This window comes from Solanum stenotomum, chromosome 8 (genome assembly GCF_019186545.1).
Source record: "Solanum stenotomum isolate F172 chromosome 8, ASM1918654v1, whole genome shotgun sequence".
NCBI classification, from domain to species: Eukaryota; Viridiplantae; Streptophyta; class Magnoliopsida; order Solanales; family Solanaceae; genus Solanum; species Solanum stenotomum.
The window spans coordinates 22,176,172-22,199,296 of record NC_064289.1 but is presented as its reverse complement, the minus strand read 5'-3'; the positions used below and the strand labels follow the sequence as shown (position 1 = coordinate 22,199,296).

The following is a 23,125-nucleotide window of genomic DNA, read 5'->3' as shown; positions in this document are numbered from 1 at the left end:
TATTGCTCCTTTATGTAATTATCCATGTTTGTGTCTTTTGTATTAGATGAGTGTTCTGTTTTGAACATGTTTATTGTATTGGGTGTTTTGAACTCTCTTAATTCGCATGCTTGGAATTTGTTGCTTGTCCATATGTTGTATTTGTTTTGCCTTTGTTGGTAATTCCTTATATGAAGAAAAGGTAATTGTGCCTGCAAAATAAAAAACTACATTAGTGAAAAAATTTGTCATTAGGTTTCCTTCTCTGAATTATGCACCACTGTAACTTTCCCTGCTTTTCTGAGTCTCTGACCTCACCTCTGAAGTAATGCTCCGTAGAATCTCCCAAATCCCATCAAGAACATTCTTCAGGATAACTGAATCAGTTTTCATAAATGCTGGAAGTAATTTCTTGGAAATGTAATATTGTAATCCTTCCTTCATTTAGTTTTAACAAAATAAAATTTCGCCTTTCATCTCTCACACAGAAAGCTATAGAACTTTAGATTTTGCTTCAGGACTCTCTTTTATCTATAAGTTTGGTCTAAAGAAAATTCAAATGACCTGTACACATATTCTCTTGTATAATCACCTAACATCTCCTCGATGGTTGACACGAACATGATAACTTGGCTCGTCAATCATAAACTCATTTTTTTAAAACATAACAAAATAACGGTGTCTTCCAATTCCATATATATAATATTATTTATTTATTTTTGAAAAAGGAGTAATATCCCATTTTCAAAATCCACATATATTATTTAATCTTAGTTTGTTGATTTAATTATTACCTTACCATTTCTATCAATATATTGGACTCTTTTAAAAATAAAATAAAATTGTGGAGCCAAATGCTCCATTTTATTTGTATCTTAAATTATAACTTACATAAATCTCATAAATTTGGGGCTAATTAAATTTTATCCAGGAAGTTTTTCCAAGTATAAAAATCTCAAATCTTTCATTATTCTTGGATACATTTATCGGTTGTATGATATATTGAAAATGATACATTACTTAATAGGAGGCATGCACCTGAGAGGGGATGGAGATGTATCTGAGGGGGATAGGGATATATCCAAGAGGGGATTTTTGTAATTTTTTAAAATGGTAAGAAATTTTAGATATTGTGATATCTTAAGTTGTGTATTTATGCAATTTTTCATATCTTAAATCTATATAGAATGGGCCAAGTAAACCCAAAAAGAAATATAAAGTAACAAAAATAAAAAACAGCAAATAGGCCCAGTCCAAAAGGGCCGCCTTCTTTTATCTGTCATCCCTAAGAAGTAGGGTTTTTCATTTTGAACTAACAACCATCTCCCTCTATGCCGTCGCTTGTAGCTAGTTGAACTCACTATCATATGGTAATATTAATTTTTTATTATTGATTTTATATGTTTATCAAATTGAAATCATTTTTTGAAACTATTTCACAATCAACAAGAACGTTCATATTTAACGTTTTTAAAAGAGAAATACAATGTAGTCCGCATCCAAAAACAATTGTATCATACCTGATATTTAGAATGATTTTGCTATTATTTTTCAATTTTTTGACCAATCATAAAAACCATATGAAATTAATAGAAATTTCTAAGTGGAAACATGCTAAAGGTATGAAACCTAATTATATCGAAATAAAATTATCTTAATTATCATGTAGATGCTAGACGATAGATGTTAGATCTTCGTCAAAATTAGCATGCTACATTTTAACACAAATATAGAACTGTGTCAAAATTATTGCGTTGAACACATCTAAGATGCTAGATCTTCATCCTGTTGTTTTTAATACAAATACAAAATCTAATAGTATCTTCATCCTGATTTTCTAATACACATATAGAATCTAAATAATAATTACTTGACAATTTGACTTTAAAGTGGGGCAATTTTTTCCAGTCTATCAAGAATTAAGTTTTACTATATATAGGTATTACTAATATATTTTTATTACCATTCTAAAGTTATTTCAGTTGAGTTAATTATAACCCTAATTTTTAATACATATATAGAATCTAAATAAAAGTTACTGAGAATTTGACTTTTAAAATCAAATGAATCCTAGATAAAAATCTTGGTCATTATCTTTTTTCCTAACTCAGTATGAAACAATTCATAGTGGGCCCATTTTTTTCTGGTCTATCCAATACAAAGTTGTAGTATATATATCTATTACTAATACGTTTTTTATTACCATTCTAAAGTTACTTGTTAATCAAAATAAAAATTACTAATTGTTTTTTTTTTCCTGAGATTGCCCTTCAATTTCACCAAACACATCAAAAGAAGGAACCATTTGGATCAGGAAATTTGTAAGTAAGCTATTGATCAAGTAATTAATTTTTTATTTATTTTATTTTTCTAGTTCCTATTATACAAGTATTTATCTTTAGTTACTTTAATTTTCTATTTATCTCAAACATCAACATTTTAAATGCCCCCAAAGTCTCAAGTTGTTCATGTTTAAAAGTTCTTTTTAAATTATAGCATTTGAAATTTATCAAATTAAAAATGTGGTGTCTTTTTTTTTTTTTGCTTGTTGTACACAATTTTTTATTACAATTTAATAGTGTGAAAAAGTATAAAAGAATTGGTTTGGTGAAAATCGACATGGTTGTTTTCTCTAAAAAAAATTCTGAATTTATGACATTTTGCTATAATTGCATATCCCTCAAAGTTATTGATGTAGTTTTTATGAGATCATTGGATTTTATATATAAATAAATTAATTAGAGATATATGAGGTATATTGAGAAAATATTTGATAAAATGACAAAAAGTGTAACATGAATTCAAGACTCAAGAACAAAAGAATCTTTTGATTTAATAACATTTTATTGTTTTATAACCTTATACAGTGTGAAACTAATTAAATTGTATCAGTCAATGAGTTGGAATAGTCTATGTGTTCAATTCTTTCTGAAATTTAGTTCTTTATTAGTTTGTGACTTTGTGCTATCTAATATATTCTACAAAATTTAGGTATATAGGTTTAATAAGATCAGTGGATTATTTTATTTTATTTTACCTTAATTAAAGATATTTGGGGTCTCTTTGGGATATCTCAAAAATCATTTAATTTTGATTTTTTATAACTTTTATCAATCTAAAAAGTGTATAAATATTGGTGTTTCTATTGTCACATGTGATATTCGATTGAATTGATACATCATAAATTAGTGCAGAAGTCAACAATGGACGATCATAATGGTACGACTGAGAGAAGAGAAAGCTTGGTTAATCTTATGATAAGAGGACCTAGAGAGGATCCAAATGAGGACACCTTTGTTACTAACAATAGAGATGGTGGTGCATCTGGAGATGAATTGAATTCTCCACATGGTATTTCATCAAAGAGGCATAAATACAGTGTCAATCAAATTCAAGAGCTTGAAGCGTACGTGTATCATTCCAAATTGCTTTACATATATTAATATGATGATGATGACTAACATTTTTTTCAATTTATTTTCCTTTTGGTATTAGTGTATTCAAAGAAAATTCACACCCTGACGAAAAAACAAGACTAGAACTCGCAACAAAATTTTCCGTGGGCAAAAAACAAGTGCAATTTTGGTTCCAAAATAAAAGATCCATATCGAAGGTGATGGTCATATGTCTTCTTTTTCTTCATTCATTTTAACCTTGTGTAAATTTTTGTGTAACACTTATGAAAGTGAATTATGTTGTTTATTCAGACACAATTGGAACGACATGATAAGAAAATGTTGCAACAAGAAAATAAAAAACTTTGCTTAGAGTATGCTGCAATGAAGGAAGTCATGGAAAATTCAATTTGTGATCCCTGTCGTAATAAAGTTACTATAAGAAACGAAAATATTGATGAGAAGGAAATATTGAATGAGCATGCTCGCATGAAAAATGAACTTGCAAGGATTGCTATCCATGCAGACAATTTCTTGGGGCCTTCTACATTCTTAGAGGGATCATTAACTTCCATGATGGAAAATTTTGGGTTAGAATTACTTACGGGAAGAGATGAAATTAGTGATGTAAATGTTGTGGATGGTTTATCATTAAACGAGGTTGATTTTGGAAAATATCTATCAAGTCCTCCACCCACAAACTTAGTTAACAAAGATTTAACACTTGATAAATCAATGTTACTAAATCTCGCTTTGGCTGCCTTGAATGAGTTGCTTAAGTTGGCAATGAGCGATGAACCTTTCTGGGTTAGAAGCTTGGATGGAGGTGGGGAAATATTAAATATGGAAGAATATGCTAGATCTTTTATTCCAATTACTGGCATAAAACCTAGCCATTTCACAACAGAAGCCACAAGGTCATCTGGTATAGTGGCTGGCAACAGTCTGACATTGGTAGAGATGTTGATGAATGAGGTACGTTGGTTTTTCATCCCAATTTCTTCTCGTGTAAATTCGTTAAGAACTTTCCATTGTTAACCACTTATACCCCCTATTTGGTGTGAAACATTATTGCTTCTTTTTCTTCTTCTTTTATGTTTAGTATTATTCTTTCTTTTATAATATTCAACATATTTATTTAATTAATGGTGCTTTAACTAACTGTTACATATTTTTTTTATCAACTAAGTTTAACTTTGAAGTCATAAACATAAGAGTATGTTTACCTGTTATTTTCTATTTTTTTTTCTAATCATTGTCTTTTTTATATGCAGAGTCAATGGGTAGAGGTGTTTCCATGCATTATTGGTAAAGTCAATACTTTTGATGTTATTTCTACTGGCATAGGTGAAAGCAAGAGCGGTACTCTGTTATTGGTATTATTTCTTACTCATTATTTTGATGGAAATTACATATCTAATTTTTAGATTATTTTTTGCACTAATAGCTTGAAAGTATTAATTTGCAGATTGAAACTGAATTACAAATTATTTCAAATGTGGTTCATGTCCGTGAAATACAATTTCTACGTTTTTGTCAAAAACATGTTGAAGGTAGTTGGATTATTGTGGATGTGTCTGTCGACACAATCAAAGAAGGTTCGCAACAATATAAAATTGAAAAATGTCGAAGGCACCCTTCTGGTTGCATTATTCAAGATATGCCTAATGGTTACTGTAAGGTAATTCAACTTAAATTGTTTTATCATTTGCGTCCCATATAGGTCTTCAAAATTTTAATTTTTTTTACTGATTGGATTGCTTGTTCATTCTATATTGAGGTTTTTTTAAAATTGATTCTCTTGACATTCGCTTCTAGCTTTTATTTTTGCTTGATAGTTTCTTATATAGAGTCAGCTGAGTCCATTGAAAGTTGTATCTTAATTCTGAACCTTATGTTTGTATTTTATGTTTTGAGATGTTTTTACAATTCATGAAATTGCACTATCATCGAATTCATAGCTATATATTTTGTGTTTTCTTAATTAGTAAAATTTTAATTAGAAATGAGATCATTGAGAATATTCTATATCTTTTAATTATAAATTTATAATCTATGAATGAAGGTAAAACTTCTGTACTATCATCATTAATATATAAGCGATATATTCGTGAAATTATATTATTATCTAATTTCATAGCTATATATTTTGTGTTTTCATAATTAGTCTACTTTTAATTAGAAATGAGATTATTGAGCATATTTTTTATCTTTTAATCATAAATTTATGATCTATAAATGAAGGTAAAACTTCTATATTTTTCATGTTTGATATGTAAGCTACATACCGAAGTATATTTCTTCCACCTCTATGGCAGATGATAGTAATCCCAAACATTATTAATTGGGTTATATGTTCTATGCATTATTTTTCATGATCAACATATAGTAATTCTATTTTTTATTACCTTATCTTCCTTATACTTTATTTTATTCAAAATGAAAAGGTTGATTTTCTAGCATTGATAACTCCAATTATTTTAAAATTGGGTGGAGTATATTCTATCCTCTTTAAAAAGAATTGTTTTAATGCTTAATCTTTTAACCTCATAATGAAGCTCTCATTGTTAAATTTAATTTGTTATGTTTGCTTTCAGGTTTGTTTGAATTAATACATTTAGATACACAAATATGTTACTTTCTTTTGCAAAAAATTGCCTACAATATTTCTCTACATTTTAGATCTTGTGTCAGGCCAACTTGTAAGACAAAAAATTGTGCACACTCCCTGCTATCATATTTATTTTTAACACCATCATGAATCTTTTGCAAGTTGATTTTTTTTATTTAGTGGCTTAATTAATATTGTTATAATATTTTCAGGTTATTTGGATTGAGCATATGGAATATGATGAAATATTTGTTCATCATTTGTATCGCCCTTTGATTAGAGCCGGTCTAGGATTTGGCGCACAAAGGTGGATGTCCTCTTTGCAAAGGCAATCTGAGTTCTTGAGAGTGATGGCGTCATTTGTCGATTCCACAGGTAATCATGAATATTTTATTATTGCGCCAAGTCCTTACACATTTGAATACCAATTAAAAATTTTAATTTTGATAAATTTTTATTTTGGGCAGTTGATTCAAAGGGTGAGATAGGTATGGGAATGTTGGCTCAACGCATGACTCGTAATTTTTGTGCGGAAATTTGTGCAACCTCTCACAAGTGGAAAACAATTCAAATAGAAAATGAAAAAGATGCAAATTTGATGATGAGGAAGAATATTAGTGACCCTGGTGAACCCATCGGTGTGGTTTTAAGTGCCACAAAGACAATTCAATTACCAATAAAACCACAATGTTTGTTTGAATTCTTCACTAATAAAAATATGAGGATCCAATGGGATATCTTATCCTGTAGTGGTCCCATGAAAAATATTATCCATATTACTAAGGGTCAAAATCTTGAGAGTTGCGTCTCTCTGTTGTGTGCTAATGTGAGTATCACTTTTTTTAGAAACATCACAGAGTTTGTTCTTTTATCTTATTGTGATTTATTAATAAGATTTTCTTTTGATTTGAAAATGTAGGGGGATGGCATCATTGCTAATCAAAATAACATGTTGATCTTTCAAGATACTTGCACGGATGCAACAGGTTCTCTTTTAGTTTATGCAATAGTTGATTCTTCAAAAATGAACACAGTGATGAAAGGGGGGGACTCTTCTAGTGTGGAACTCTTGCCCAATGGAATTTCAATAGTTCCTGATTTATCTCAAGATTATTATGCAAATAATAACAACGGTGGAAATAACAATGAATTTTGTAGTGGATCACTGGTGACTATCATGTTTCAAATGTTTGTCGACAATCTTTCCACAACAGATCTTCCAGAGAAGTCAATCATAGACGCAAATGACATCATCTCTCATACAATTTATAAGATCAAAACTGCTCTCAAATGCAAGTGATTCTTCAAGATAAATTGTTATCCATTGATCAACCATTAATTTTTTTTTGACTCTTTTTATTTTTTTGTTATTTTGATTCATAGAAGAGGGATATTCAGTATAAAACTTGTGTGTGAAACTACATAACAAATAAATAAGCAATGCTTTGGTATCAACTCGGTTTCTTTGAAGATTAAGAGCTAGCTCTTGATTCCTATTTATTATGGGATTTTTTTCCGAATAATAAGATATTATTGAATCATTTTTGTTTTTTTTTTTTGTCTAGAATCTTGAATAACATTACAATGTTTTTAATGTCAATAATAGTATATATGACAATATTGTATTATGTTATTTTGAGTTTATGTAGGAATTATCCTTTTGATGATTTACTGCTTGTTTGATTATTATTTTTCTTACTATGAGTAGTCTTAATTTCAAGCTTGATAATAAAATGAGTGTAATAAAAAAAGGTATGAATTGGCCGGTTATTATATTCGAAGAATGAGGAGGATCATGATAGTCATCTCAAAGTAGTTCCTCAAACTCTCAGAGATAGAGAGCTGTATGTCAAATTTTCCAAGTGTGAGTTTTGGCTTGAGTATGTGGCGTTCTTAGGCCACATTGTTTTTGGTAATTGGATGTGAATTGACACTCAAAAGATTGAGGCAGTGCAGAACTGTTCTAGACCCATATCTCCAACTGATATTAGGAGTTTCTTACGATTGACCGGTTATTTAGAAGGTTTTTCGAGGGGTTCTCATCTATTTCATCCCTGTTGACAAAGTTGATTCAGAAGATAGTAAAGTTTCAATGGTATGAAGCTTGTGAGAAAAGCTTTCAGGAATTGAAAATATGGTTGACAACTGCCAATGTTGACCTTACCGGAGGGCACACAAGGCTTTGTTGTGTATTGTGATGCGTCCAGAGTTGGAATGGGTTGTGTATTGATGCAGATTGGTAAAGTTATAGCTTATTCCTCCAGACCGCTTAAGGTTCACTAGAAGAATTACCCAACCCATGATCTAGAGTTGGTTGTTGTAGTGTTTGCTTTGAAAATATAACGTCACTATCTCTATGGTGTTCATGTTGATGTGTTCACCAATCACAAGAGTCTTTAGTATGTATTCAGTTAGAAAAAGCTTATTCTAAGACATATGAGGTGGTTGGAGTTACTCAAGGATTATGACATGAGTATTCTTTATCACCCAGGTAAGGCTAATGTTCTTGTTGATGTCTTGAACATATTGTCTATGGGAAGTACTTCCCATGTTGAGGAAGGCAAGAAAGAATCAGCCAGAGATGTGCACAGACTTGCACGATTAGGAGTCTGGTTAATGGATTCCAAAGAAGGTGGAGTGGTGGTGATAAATGGGGTTGAATCATCACTAGTGTCCGAAGTGAAAGAGAAACAAGACCAAGATCCTATTTTGCTCGAATTGAAGGAAAATGTTCATAAGCATAAAGTGATGGCTTTTGAACAAGGGGGAGATGGTGTTTTGAGGTATCAAGGTAGATTGTATATAAAAAATGGATGAACTCCAAAAGAGGATCAAGGAGAAAGCTCACAGTTCCAGATACTCATCCATCTGGGTTTTACAAAGATGTATCGTGACTTGAGGGAAGTCTATTGGTGAAGTAGAATGAAGAGGTGTACTGCAGAGTTTTTTGCTAGGTGCCCAAATTACCAACAAGTCAAAGTACTGCACCAGAGCCCCGGAGGCATGGCTTAAAACATAGATCTTTTGGAATGGAAGTGGGAGATGATCAATATGGATTTCATTACTGTTTTACTGAGGTCTCGCAGGCAACATGATTCGATTTGGGTGACTGTAGATCGGATGACTAAATCAGCCCATTTCTTACCGGTAAAGACGACATTTTCTGTAGAAGATTATGCCAGGTTGTATATTCAAGAGAAAGTCATACTTCTTGGAGTTTTGGTGTACATTATTTTAGATCCATTATTTCAGATAGAGGTGCGTAATTCACCGCACAATTCTGGAAGTCTTTCCAGAAAGGTTTGGTTTTGAAGGTAAATTTGAGTACTGTTTTCCATCGTTAGACCGATAGTCAAGCAGAGTGCACAATTCAGACTTTAGAGGATGTGTTGATGGTGTGTGTGATCAATTTCAAGGGTAATTGGGATGATCACTTATCTCTCATTGAGTTTGCTTACAACAATAGTTGTCACTCTAGCATCCAGATGGCTCCTTATGAGGCTCTTTATAGGAGAAGATGTTGATCTCATATTGGATGATTTGAGGTTGGTGAAGCTGGGTTGATAGGACCGGACTTGTTTCATCAAGCTATGGAGAAAGTGAAGATCATTCAAGAAAAGTTGAAAACAGCACAAAGTCGTCAGAAATCCTATACATATGTCCGGAGAAAAGACTTGGAGTTGAGGTGGACGATTGGGTTTATTTGAAGGTTTCACCCATGAAGGGTGTTATGAGGTTTGGCAAGAAGGGGAAGCTTAGTCCTCGGTATATTGGTCCTTACAGGATATCCAAGAGAGCCGACAATGTAGCTTATGAGTTGGAGATATCACCAAAATTACCAGCAGTCCATCCGGCATTCCACATTTCAATGTTGAAGAAGTTTATGGGCGATTCTTTACTTATTATACCTACAGATAATATTGGTATTAAGGATAGCCTATCTTATGAGGAGATTCCCGTTTAGATTCTCAATCGTCAAATTTGCAAGTTGAGAACCAAGGAGGTTGCATCAGTCAAGGTTTTATGGAGGAATAAGTTTTTTGAGGAAGCTACTCGGGAGGCTGGGAAGGATATGAAGAAGAGATAACCATATCTCTTTGATTCTGGAGAAGCTTCAAACCAAGGTACTAATTCTTTTCTTGGTACTCTTTGCGTGAGGTGTTGAATTATGTTGTGTTAAATTCAATGTTAGGTTTTTGAGTGAGGTGTTAGATGTTACCATAGTCCTAAATTAGAGTGATCTCATTCGAGGATGAATGTTACCAAGGGAGAGATATTGTAACATCTCAACCACAAAAAGAGCTAAATTTAGAAAGAACTAATTTGGAAAGAGCTAATTTGAGATTTGTTCAAGTTAAGCTTAAGTTGTGAGTGTTGTGTCAACTTCAAACGGCCATAACCTTAAGTACATGATGAGTTAGGTGACCCAGAAGATATCAAATGAAAGATCTCTGAATCCTCTATCAAACACCACCAAGTTTGCTAAAATCCGAGTTCGGATGAGGGAGATATACCTATTTGAGTTCAGCCTGTCCAGATAAGGAAATTTTCTCAAATTAATGAGGGATATTTTGGTCTTTTCCTTACCCCGTCAGATTTAAACAGTTTTGTAATATTTTAGGGGTCTAAACTGATTTGGGTCAGTTTTCACAATTCTAAAACACGCTTAGGGTTTCGGAGAGAAGTTCAAGGAGAGAAAGAAAGGAAAAGATTCAAGAGCTCAAGGATTTCTTGCAATTTTCGAGGGTTTTCACCAAGGATTCGATCCTAACAGGATATGTAAGCTTCCATAGTGTTGGGTTTATTCGCCCTCACGCCAATCATGCAGTCTTTTACCCATGAACTCATTCTTGATGTCAAATTGTTGAGTTCTTGCGAAGTTATTGAATTCAATTGGTAATTTAGTGTTGTTTTGAGTTCTTGAGGCAAGGGTTTGCGAATAATTTGAGTTAATTGATAGGTCCATGTGTGGATTTCGTTGGAGCTGATCTGAGTAATGAAAATTCATGAATTTTGACCTTAGATTTGCAATGGGTATGACTTGAATCGAGTATGGGAGGAGAGGAAAAGATCGGGCAAATAATTGCGCCTAGGTCAGCGTCGTGGAGGCGCTTAGAATTTCAGTCCCTAGATAATCTCTCCTTCTCCGCATCGCGGAGAGGATACAGAGTCCTTTGCCTCAAATATAATTTCGCGACCAAAAAATTAATTTCATCTCTGCGTTGCGCCAGTGTTCTCTAATTTGGGTTTTCGCTCGTTTCTTATTTCCAATTACGTAAGTCTTCAATAATCACTGAGAGATCCTATATATCAAAAGTATAATTCTTGAATTCACATTTCAAATTCATGATAGAGTTAAGAGTAAAGTTTGAGGAAATTCTTTGAGTCATTTTGAGAAGTCTTTTGCAAGCTTTTAAAAACTTGTTTTAAGACTTGAGTACTTCGGTATGAGGATGAGGAAAGTTGAGTTTCATTTTTTTAAAATGAATATATGGGAACAAAGTATTCCCAAGAGTAAATGTTTTGCATTTAAAATGAGAGGAAATATCAATTTCCAAATGAGTTCGTGAGGAGTTTTGAGTATAATATCTTTTAAGACAGCCTTTTGAGTAATAATCTCAAGGTTTGAGGATGAGAAAATGTTTTTAAACATATGAGCATGAGTATATTATTGGGAGTAGTATTGAGCACCAATATTGGATGAGTTCAGACAATATAAAGTCCTCATAAACCATGTATGCCAATATGGGTAGAAAGTGGCATACTTTTTTAGATGATTCCTTATTGCTTTTTAAGCATAGCTTAGTGGATTTACTTAGTTAAGGATGTCTTATACTCCGGCAAGGTATAGGATAGTTCTGGCAGCGTGGGCGAGATATTGTATCATCACATAGCTCATAGTGATGGTTGTCGATTAGAGAATCTCCAAAATAAGAGTAAAAGAGTTTTATTGTATTTTTAAATACATTGAGTTACTATTTACTGTTCCTTATAATGCATCTTATTGTTGCTTTTATATTGAACTGAGTGGAGTACTTCTGTGTTCTTGAGTATCTTTGAGTCTCTTGAGTATCCTTGAGTCGAGTTGAGTTGAGGTGAGTATGGTTTCCTTTTATCAGTTGAAGCTTGCAGGTTATGTTCAGTGTTCCCCTTACATGCTTGTACATTCCATTTACTGGCGTCATTTGGCCTGCATCTTTCATGATGCAAATACAGGTAACTAGGGTCATCAATAGGCGCTTCGTTGATACCACTTGCAGTTCGAGTTAGCTTTGGTGAGCATCCTTGCTTCCGGAGGATTCCATTTACTTTTCAGTTTTGTTAGGATGTTGTGGGTCTTGTCCCGATTTTCATCTCTGTCATTTAGATGCTTCATAGATAGATAGTAGTGTTTTGAGGAAGTCTTTTCATTTCCATTGTTAAATGTTTAAGACTTGAGTTGCCTCTTTTGGCCAATTGAATGTTTATTTCTAAATATTCTGATATAAGTATTTGAGACATTTAAGTTAAAGTTTTACTTTTGAGTTCATCTAATGTTGAGTAAGTCTTCCCCTAAGAGTTGAGTCAGGCCAAGGGTTCGCTTGGGACTAACAATGGTTCTTGAGTGCCACTTACGTCCAGGTTGTAGGCTCAGGGAGTGACATTTAGAAAATATATTATTTTTTAAAGGAATTTTATGAATATATTCTCTAAATTTTACTTTTCATTATTTATGGTATGTATTCTAGAAATTCTTTTTAATTACATAAATTTAATTCTTCTTGTAAGTGACAAGTTTATTTAATTCATGTAGGCAAAGAATCATTTTTGCTTCTTAATTTTGATTCTTCTAAATTAAAATTTAATTATCTTCGTTTATATGATTTCGTCTTTGAGAACCTCATCCAATCTGATAGACGTACATCATCTCTATTTTAATTTATTTTCATTATTGACATGCATAATGTGAACACAAACAGTGATAAGTCCTAAAACTTGCCTTTAAGTAACACAAGTGCAGAAATAATACAATATAAATACCCCAAAGAGCACCTAACTGTAATGGAAAGTAAATACAAAAGTTTGACACCACATGATTATCAAAATATTAAAATACAACCAAAAATAAAGGAGCGAATCCAACCAAATCACTTTGGTTATAACTTATAACCATATGATTCATTAAGAATATTTTGCATTATATTAGATTGATAAGTGTTTATGTTCCTAGATGTTTTGATGATATCCTCACAAGTGCAGGGACCTGGTCCTCTGCAGAGTATGAATACTTGTCCAGTGGTCAAAGTGTTGTACAGCTGGAAAGTTGTCTACGTCAGAAAGTTGGTGAAGCTGCAGAGTACTCCACAAATCAGAAGCGACGAGGTTGCTTGTTCATTGGACAATAATTCTTCTTGTCTAATATATTCAACAACAAACAACAATATTACTTATTCATTCAAAGAGAGATACTTTCAAGCTTAAAAATAGCAAGGGACTTGATAGAAGTGATACGATTTACTTTCAGCATTTGTTCTATACTGTCAAATATTGTAACTGTGTTGAGGACCTGGTCCCATCGACTTAAGTGGACGCATACATTCCAACAAGTGGTATCAGAGCTTGACTATTCATTTTGGTTAATACCTAGAAAAGAAAAGATCCAGAAGAAATGGTTGCCCCACCCAATATGGAGGAAGGTTAGTCTTCTACTAGGCCACCTCGTTTTAATGGTCATTAGTATGGATGGTGGAAAAATTGAATGCACGACTACATCAACGTTGAGGATACTGAGTTGTGGGACATTATCCTTGATGGACCATATATTCCTACAAAGGAGGTGAAGGATAGAGAGCTCACTACTACTGTTGTCAAAACCAGAAAAGAGTACAATGAAGCAGATAGGAAGAAGATAGAAAAGAACTACAAAGCAAAGAAGATTCTGGTGTGTGGAATTGGAGCAAATGAGTACAACAAGATTTCTGCTTGTGAGACTGCCAAGGAGATATGGGACTATCTTCAAACAGCCCACGAAGGAACTCAGCGAGTAAAAGAGTCTAAGGTTGATATGCCTACCACTCAGTATGAAAATTTCATTATGAAGGAAGGGGAAACCATCTTTGAGATGAACTCAAGATTCACCTCTATCACCAACGAGCTGAGAGGTTTGGGTGAACCTATTCCTGTCCGTAAGCAAATTCGCAAGATCCTTAAGGTGCTTCCGAAATCTTGGGATAGCAAGGTGGATGCCATAACAGAAGCCAAAGATCTAATGACGCTTCCCAAGGATGAACTGATTGGGAATCTACAGACCTACCAGATGAACAAGAAACAGGGGATGACTGTGAAGGAAGGAAATAAGGAGAAGTCCATTGCATTGAAAACATCTCAAAGTGATGTGACTGAAGAGGAGGATGAGATGGCATATGTCACTAGAAGATTTCAGAAGATCTAAAAGAAGCATGGAGGCTTCCAAAAGAAAACCCTTGCCAGCAGAACTGCTACTGCAAATGATCTTTGCCATAAGTGTGGCAAGGCTGGTCACTTCATGAGGACCTGCCCTAGTCAAAAGCACGAAACTCATGACACCAGACCTCACGAGAGGGACATCGTCCCAGACCATGCTCGAAGAAAGGCGCATGTTGATCAGCTAGTGAGGAAAGCCTTTGATGTGTGCGGAAATGACTCAAATGAATCAGAAGAAGATGTAGAATGTCATGAGGATGTTTCAATGATGGTCATTGAAGATGATGAAAGCATTTTCAACTCTATTTTCTCCTTGATGGCAAATTATGATGATGAAGAGGATTCAGACGAGGTAACTCTTTCTTATCTTAAGGATGATCTAGATAATCTGCCTATTGAAAACCTAAGGAAACTTATTGCCCTGCTTATTGACTGTGTTGATGAACGAATCACTGAAAACTTAATGTTGAATAAAAAATTAAGTTTATGTGAAGATAAGAACTCTGCTCTTATGTCTCAAGTTGCTAAAATAAGTGAAAGGATAGGTACTCTAGAGGCTAGTAACATAACACCTGAGAAGGACCCTGGCACCTCAGTAGGAGGAAAGAGAAAGCTTAGCATTCTTGAGGAAGAACTGGAAGAAAAACTAAAAATTTCTGAGTCTAAGCTAGTTGCTTCTGTTGAAACAAATTCTCAACTGAGAAAGGATCTGAGTAAGGTCAAGGAGGAGTTAAGTCACTCCCTAAAATGGACTGACTCCTCTAAGATACTCTCTAATCTGTCCAATCAAAGTTTCAATGACGCAGACTAATAGAACCCCCTTAAAATCCTCATAGCAAATATGTATCTGTATCCCTAAAGTGCTTATGTTCCTAGATGTTTTGATAATCTCCTCACAAGTGCAAGGACCTGGTCCTCTGCAGAGTATGAATACTCGTCCAGTGGTCAAAGTGTTGTACAACTGGAAAGTTAACTGCATCAGAAAGTTGGTGAAGCTGTAAAGTACTCCACCAATCAGAAGCGACGAGGTTGCTAGTTCATTGGACAATAATTCTTCTTGTCTAATATATTCAACAACAAACAACAATNAAAGTGTTGTACAACTGGAAAGTTGACTGCGTCAGAAAGTTGGTGAAGCTGTAGAGTACTCCACCAATCAGAAGCGACGAGGTTGCTAGTTCATTGGACAATAATTCTTCTTGTCTAATATATTCAACAACAAACAACAATATTACTTATTCATTCAAAGAGAGATACTTTCAAGCTTAAAACCCGCAAGGGACTTGATAGAAGTGTTGCGATTTACTTTCTGTAGCAGTCGTATTTTGTTTGCTTGTAATAGTGCTTACATTGTAGAATTCGTTTCGTTGTGATAAGAAACATTTCAACCTATTTGATTCATTGTAAGAACTAGGTTAAGGATAACTTAGGCTCTTACTCTAAAAGTCTATATTAATCTGAACTCTAGCTCGTCTAAGTAAGAGGAAGTGTTACTTAGAGTTGGGATTAGCAGGCAAATCTCAGTTTGTAACTGGCTTTTACTTTTGCTTGGAGAAAATTAGTGAAAAGCAGTTCTAAAAGTCCTGGCAGGCCAGGTCGTGGTTTTACTCCCTTGAGCAAGGAGGTTTCCACATAAACTCTCTTGTTAATCTTTACTTTGAGCATTTGTTCTCTACTGTCAAATATTGTAACTGTGTTGAGGACCTGATCCCATCGACTTAAGTGGACGCATACATTCCAACATAGATATCTTAGGAAAGCATAAACTCCAATTTTATTTACAATAGTACACTACCGCACTTGTGGATTCAATCCATCAATTACCACGTATTTCAACAAAGTTCCTATAACATAGTGTAAAGAATAAAGATTGCGGTAATAACTTTGAGATGTAAAATATATGATTAAAGCAAGATTATGTCTCTATAATAAAATGCACCTTTCTCTGGTTTTAATGCAATTATAAATAATTTGGTTTCTAAATATGAACTCAATCCCTAAAGTATCACTTAATCTTTCTCAAGAGTTAAAGAATCTATCTCAATATGATGTTCCTACAACCATACGAGTAATTAGATAAGAATAGCTAATTATGACATGTGTTTTCAACTCATTCCTAATCAAATCTATTAAAGAAGGGTTAGCACCTTGATTTTATGAAAATTTCTTTTATGGAATCCTAATCCATTTTTTCAAGAAAAGCTAAGATATTATGACACATACAACTATCACTCGAACACTATTGCAATAGGATTTTTTTGTATAGAAATATAAAAATTCGAGAATTCTAATAAATATAAAAGAATTGTTTAAAATAAGAAATATACTTAAATAAATGTGGAACCCATTTCAAAACAATTAAAATCGTTGTATGTTACAACTTACAGGCTTTTGATTTTCTCAGGAAGGTGTAAAGAATTCCTATTAAGAATTAACTTAAAAGGACGTTCATGATGTTTTATGGTTTAAAATTTCCTAAATAATTACACCTTGAATGATATATATGTAATATAAATTTCATGGACGTCTTTCATCTTCCCTTTTTTAAGGCAGTTGTTAGAATTATGATTTTGAATTGAAATTTTATTTTATGTATAAATTCTAGTTAATAATTGGCTATCTAGTTTTTGTAATGATTCGAAAGGTTATTTCAGAAAATTTCATAAAATTAATGTTTTACCCCTTTCATGCCCCGAGTCTTTTCTAATCAATTTGTGGAGATGGTTTTGAAATTTGATTGAAAAGTCGTGGGTTTTAGAAGTTTTGAAGTTTTGAAAGGTTTAAGTTAGTTAAAAGTGGTTTTTGGTATCAATCAGTTCACAATCATCATTTTAGTTTAGAACTCAAGTTGTTGAAAAATCTTGTCATTTGCCAATCAAAATCTCAGGTTTTGATTTTAAAATCAATAAATAATCGAATGGAAAAGAAGTTTAGGGTCACTAAAGCTTACTCAAATGATTTAGCACAAGAAATCTCTTCGAAATCGCCTCCAAGAATTTTACAAAGCTTAAAATGGGGGGAAATGGCTAAAACCCCAAAAATGGCAGGCAAAAGGGGTCTCAGATGTTTCAAAAGCGACCCTCGGTTCTGTGACGCCCCAAATTAAGACTAGAAATCCCACATGACAAAACACAGGAGAGATGTTAGGTATATAAGTAAGCAGGCATTATCAACTAATGACACATTTTAAAGCCGTGCGGGCCTAGGCCCAAAGCGGATAATATCACTAACGGGCTGGATAGTTACAAATGGTATTAGAGTCACTCCTGTGTCAGCCTTGTTTATATGGGTCAAAGTTCAACTGAGTTTAGGAAAATTCTGATAAGGCGGGGCAAACCTCAATGCTGAGTCTAGGCAAATCCCATTCGGTGGGGCAAACCTAAGCGAGGACGCTGAGTCCATAGAGGAGGTGTATGTGACCCCCCAGCTTAAGATTAGAAGTCTCACATCGGCAAAACACAGGAGAGATGTTGGGTATATAAGTAAGCAGACCTTACCAACTAGTGATGCATTTTAAAGTCGTGCGGACCTAGGCCCAAAGCGGACAATATCACTAGCGGGCTGGGCCGTTACAGGTCACAAAAGAGAACCCCGACTGGGTCTTGCTTTTGCGACCATCACGATCGTCACCCATAGTTCGCTTAAGCGAACCCCGCCTAAAAGAAGGCCTTCACTTTCGCCAGGATCTCGCTTTCGTGGTGATCCTTACCATCATGAGGTACCTTTCGCGAAAGCGAAGCATACCAACATCAGAAAACCAACAAACACTCATAATATCGAAAGGATCCTCGAAATTCGTTCGGAGTCCGGTACACATAACCCATATAAGAAAGTTGACTATACTCTACGTTCCAGACTCAATGAAAATATCAAAACACAAATCTGATATCTCCTTGACCTGAAATTCATGATAGTCACAAGAAACCAACATAACGCCTAAAAAGGCAAAATAAAGCTCGGGACCTCTGAAAATTCAACCAAGACCTCATATAGGCCTAAAACCACCCCCCTCCAAATCCAATGAAACTTTCGGAATTTTGATCCGAGCGTCTGAACCTCGAAGGTTGACCAAAGTCAACCCAGAGGCTAAAATTTCACAAATTCCAACTTAGAACCTTAATTCCTCAAAACGACTCTGAATCTGAAACCGATAACTCTCATAGACCAATTTTCACATTCCAAAATGGATGGAATCAACGGAATTTCATTCCGATACACGAAACTCCAAAAGACACCAAAAACTCATTTTTAACAACTTTAGTCTTTCAAGTTTCAAACTCAATACTTACAAAATTCACAACCTTTTTACTCAAAAATTGAAACCAACTTCCAAAACTCAAGTAAAAATAACTCAGGGCCAATATCGGGAGAGGCAAAATGGTAATTTTATGAAAATTTCTAAAAATGACCAATCGGATCATTACAAATGTGTTCAAGCAATTTAGTATCCGTAATTTGAGGAAGCTCTTACAACCACAAATGCATCCTTGAAATCACTTGCACACATAGAAAATGCATAAGATTAGACATGTGGGGAATTAAAAATAACAATTGGACCACAAAAGGATATGATATAGGATGAGGTTGCTCCTCTCCAAATTCAAGTTTCTGGTATGAAAATCCTTGGTAGGGAGTAGTTCACCCCAATAGGCACCTACACGATACAAATTTGAAATAATCCAAAATAATCGATCTCTAATGTGGAAATTGAACACTGAGAGTCGAGCGAGAAACCTAAAAGAAAATAACAATCGGACGTGAATTGACAAACCCACCAACATGTCTATGATTTTATAGGAGGGCATGTCAACCTTGCTATGAAAATAAAAAAAAGAAAAATATAAATGTAATATTGTAAGCCACCAAAAATTAGTTAGCAAATATAACAATGGAATTTCAAAAACCTTCATGGTTAAATTTAACCCTCCATGCCTAAATTAATCTGCATGGTTAAATTTAATTAGCTAACTCTTGAAATTCAAACTGTACCAAATAAATGAAATAAAAAGAAGTGACTTTTGAATGATAAACTTAATGTTGGATGGACCATGGGTGAAATTTATTGGAGCTTAAACTCATGTATAAAAAGTTGCTGGCTCTGGAAGTCTTCCATATTATTGTAATAACTTTAAAGAGTTAAAATTATAAAAAAAAAAGCTAAAATTAGTTGAAGCAACATTCATAAAAAGAAATGTACTTTTCTCTTGTTACCATAGTTTCTTTGCTTCTCTTCTTCTCCTTCCTTGTTATTCTAGTTAGTAAAAGCAAAAAACAAATAAAGTTGCCTCCAGGTCCATGGAGACTTCCCTTTATTGGAAGTTTGCATCATTTAATCGGAAGAGGACTATTGCATCGCACTCTTAGAAATTTAGTACACAGGTATGGAGGTGTTATGTACTTACAACTCGGGGAAATTCCTGTAGTGATCATATCATCACCTACTATTGCAAAAGAACTTCTAACAACTCACGATCTCGCTTTTTCTGATAGACCACAATCTACGTCCACAAACATCATATTTTACAATAATAAAGACATTGCATTTTGTCCACATGATAATTACTGGAAACAAATGCGTAAAATTTGTAATGTACAACTTCTTAGTGCAAAGATGGTCAAGTCCTTTTGTGCGATTAGAAAAGATGAGATTTCAAATCTGGTTTCATCAATTCGTTCCACGAGGGGGTTCTCTAATTAACATGACAGAAAAGATCTTTTGGTTTACCAAATCTGTCACTTGTAGCGCAGCCTTTGGGAAAATGTTCAAAGATCGAGATGAGTTTATAAAATTATTGAAGGATATATTCATATTAGTGTCAGGATTTGATGTGGCTGATTTGTTCCCTTCTTGGAAGTTACTTCACAAACTTAGTGGTGTTGAATCTAGATTGATGAATGTCCATAAAAAAGTCGATGAAATTATGGAAGACATCTTAAAGGAGCATCTTGAAAATAAAGCAACTAGGAACCAGGGAATTGGTGAATTCGGAGGTGAAGATTTGGTTGATGTTTTACTTAGGGTTATGGAGGACGCTGAACTTGAATCTCCAATCACAAACGACCATATTAAAGCTATGATTCTTGTAAGTTTGCTACCATCTCATAATCTCCTTCCCTCCGATTTGTTTTAATTCTTGCTTTAGCTTCTTCTTTTTTTCTTGCTCACGATAAATAACCTGGTTTACTAAATTCTATCTATTTAATAACGAAGTAGATTGAATTTTACAGGCTAATTGGGTTATTTTTGCAAGCCGAACATAAATATTCAAAAGATAATCATTAACCAAAAACATTGAGAAAAGACGTCAAATGTATTTTGAACTTGTTCTAAAAAGTCGATTTTACTCAAACTAATTGGGTGATCTATGTTATCCCTTTATTTTGTGGAACTAATGTCACTCTAACATCGGCATCACCAGGAGTTAATATCTCATATGGTCACTTAATTTTGAATAGTTCACTTAGAAAGTCACTCAACTTTTGTTTATAACCCAAAGTCACTCGACATAAAATAGTTTATTTAGAAAGTCACTCAACTTAAAGTAGTTTACATAGAAAGTCACTCAAGGACTTATATTGTTGGCTTATAAAAGAAAGTCTTGGGTTCTGAGGTTTCAGGACATTATCTACGAGGCCTATCCACGACCCATAAACACATCCACGATCTGTATTAGAAAACTTTGTAACCTTTATTTTTCTTCGCTTTCCAAACCTGATCAGTACGAAGGAACTTCTGTACCATTACAGAGGGTATATAATAAGTTGCTCAATTAGTTTAAATGTGAAATTGATATACTTTTCGGGACAAGTTCAATATGTGTTCGGTGTCTCTCAAAGGTTTACTGCTAATATATCAAAGTTAGAAGTTCATAGCTCGAGACTCCTTCAAAAATTTCTCCTTAATAATTTAGTTCCCAAATTCATCAAGTTATATTTTACCTTATGTATGAATTTAATTTTATTTACTTAATGTTGATGTAGGACATTTTTGTTGCTGGAAGTGAAACTTTAGCTGCAATTTCTATTTGGGTACTATCAGAAATGATGGAAAATCCAAATATTATGCCGAAGGCTCAAAAGGAAGTGAGACGAGTCTTTAGTGGAAAGAAAAATATGATGATGAAGAAAATCTAGAAAAATTGACATACCTAAACTTAGTGATTAAGGAGACATTAAGGTTACATACACCAGTTCCTCTTCTACCACCTAGAGAATGGAGGGAGCAAACAGATATTGATAGATGCACCATACCTCTTAAAACTAGGATACTGGTCAATGCATGGGCACTTGCGAGAGATCCAGAAAGTTGGCATGATCCTGAAAGTTTTATACCAGAGAGATTTGAGAATTCTTCAATTGATTTTATGGGAAATCGTTTTGAGTTTATTCCATTTGGTGCTGGAAGAAGGATTTGTCCAAGAATTCTATTTGGTTTATTTAATGTTAAACTTCCTCTGGCTCAGTTACTCTACCATTTAGAATGGGAACTACCATATGGAATGAATCCAAAAGATTTGGATATGACGGAAACACATGGATTAAGTGGAGCGAAACAAAATGATCTGTATTTAGTTGCCAGATCATGAAAATAATATGAAGAATTCTGAGCACGTCTACACAATCCTTCATCATATGAAAATGCCCAAAGAAAAAGATCCATTTATGCATTAAAGTTGGTTACCAAATAATTTATTCCTTAATTTACTATGATTGTTGAAAGAATTTCCATTTGATAAAACTCTAGGTTATTAAATCTCCTGGTTATTGGGTTAATTCTGAATTAGCTACTAATACTATTATATTAAGGGCTAATCCTCGATATAATTAATTTCAATTGCTAGAACTCACCATAACTTCACACCTGCTACTCTTGTAACTATTATTGTGGCTAAGTTGAAAATAAAGAGAAACAAGTTCCAACAACCAAAAAAATAAAAGAACAAAAAATCTAAATATAGAAAGGATGAAGAACCAATAGTCATCCCCTCACAAATCCAAATATATAAATAATGTATCAGTAGTATATGTATATACTACAAAAAAAAAAGTCAAAAATTGACCCAAAGAAAATGAGGGACTGACGTTGTCTCTAGATTTTTCTGAAATTGAAGCACATAAATGTTGGAGGTCTTTTGAGGAAGGAGAGGTATTCTGGTAGTAAATGGAGGCACGTCTTCCAGTTTTTATAGTGGTTCATATTTAGTTTAAATCTATTTTGTTGAGACTCAAAATGTAGCAGATCTAGTTTGATGATTCAAAAATAATGAACGTAATTTGCATAGACGCTTGAATTACATGGAGCAACATTATCTCAATATGTTGGTCTGTTGTGTAATTTGAAAAAAAAAATGATGGTTATCTCTTTGGCGCTGCTCAGCCCTTAGAATAAATCAAAACAAACATATTACTATGAGCTACATGATGATACAACTCTAAATGTAAAGAATTAAAGAAATTAAATCATTAAAACTTTACAAAAATTACTTACTCATCTATGAACCCAACATATTAAGTGATATAATAAAATACTTTTAACTCAATTTGGGAGATTCTATAATCGACAACCATCACTAGAGCTACATGATGATACAACGTCTCGCCCACACTGCTAGAACTGTCATATACCTTGCCAAGGTATAGAACACCTCAACTAAGTGGATCTACTAAGCTCTGTCTGATGGCACTAAGGATTCATCTG

The 23,125-nt window shown here is 33.6% G+C and overlaps 1 protein-coding gene and 1 pseudogene across 1 annotated transcript; both read left to right on the top strand.

The window, feature by feature from the left end:
- Positions 1-3,182: 3,182 nt before the first annotated feature.
- Positions 3,183-7,318, top strand: LOC125873610 (homeobox-leucine zipper protein ANTHOCYANINLESS 2-like). Its single transcript, XM_049554502.1, has 8 exons — positions 3,183-3,385; positions 3,475-3,592; positions 3,687-4,349; positions 4,649-4,750; positions 4,843-5,055; positions 6,198-6,360; positions 6,453-6,811; positions 6,905-7,318. The coding sequence occupies exons 1-8, from the start codon at positions 3,183-3,185 to the stop codon at positions 7,283-7,285; spliced, it is 2,202 nt and encodes a 733-aa protein (XP_049410459.1). The 3' UTR covers positions 7,286-7,318.
- A 12,300-nt stretch (positions 7,319-19,618) lies between these two features.
- On the top strand, positions 19,619-22,013 carry LOC125873609 (cytochrome P450 71D7-like; annotated as a pseudogene).
- Positions 22,014-23,125: the final 1,112 nt, after the last annotated feature.

Bases quoted from the DNA above. Each gene is read 5' to 3' on its own strand.
- LOC125873610 (XM_049554502.1), top strand. From the start codon at position 3,183: ATGGACGATCATAATGGTACGACTGAGAGAAGAGAAAGCTTGGTTAAT. The intron at 3,593-3,686 runs GTGATGGTCATA...TTGTTTATTCAG, and splicing joins ATAAAAGATCCATATCGAAG to ACACAATTGGAACGACATGA. The intron at 4,350-4,648 runs GTACGTTGGTTT...TTTTATATGCAG, and splicing joins TAGAGATGTTGATGAATGAG to AGTCAATGGGTAGAGGTGTT.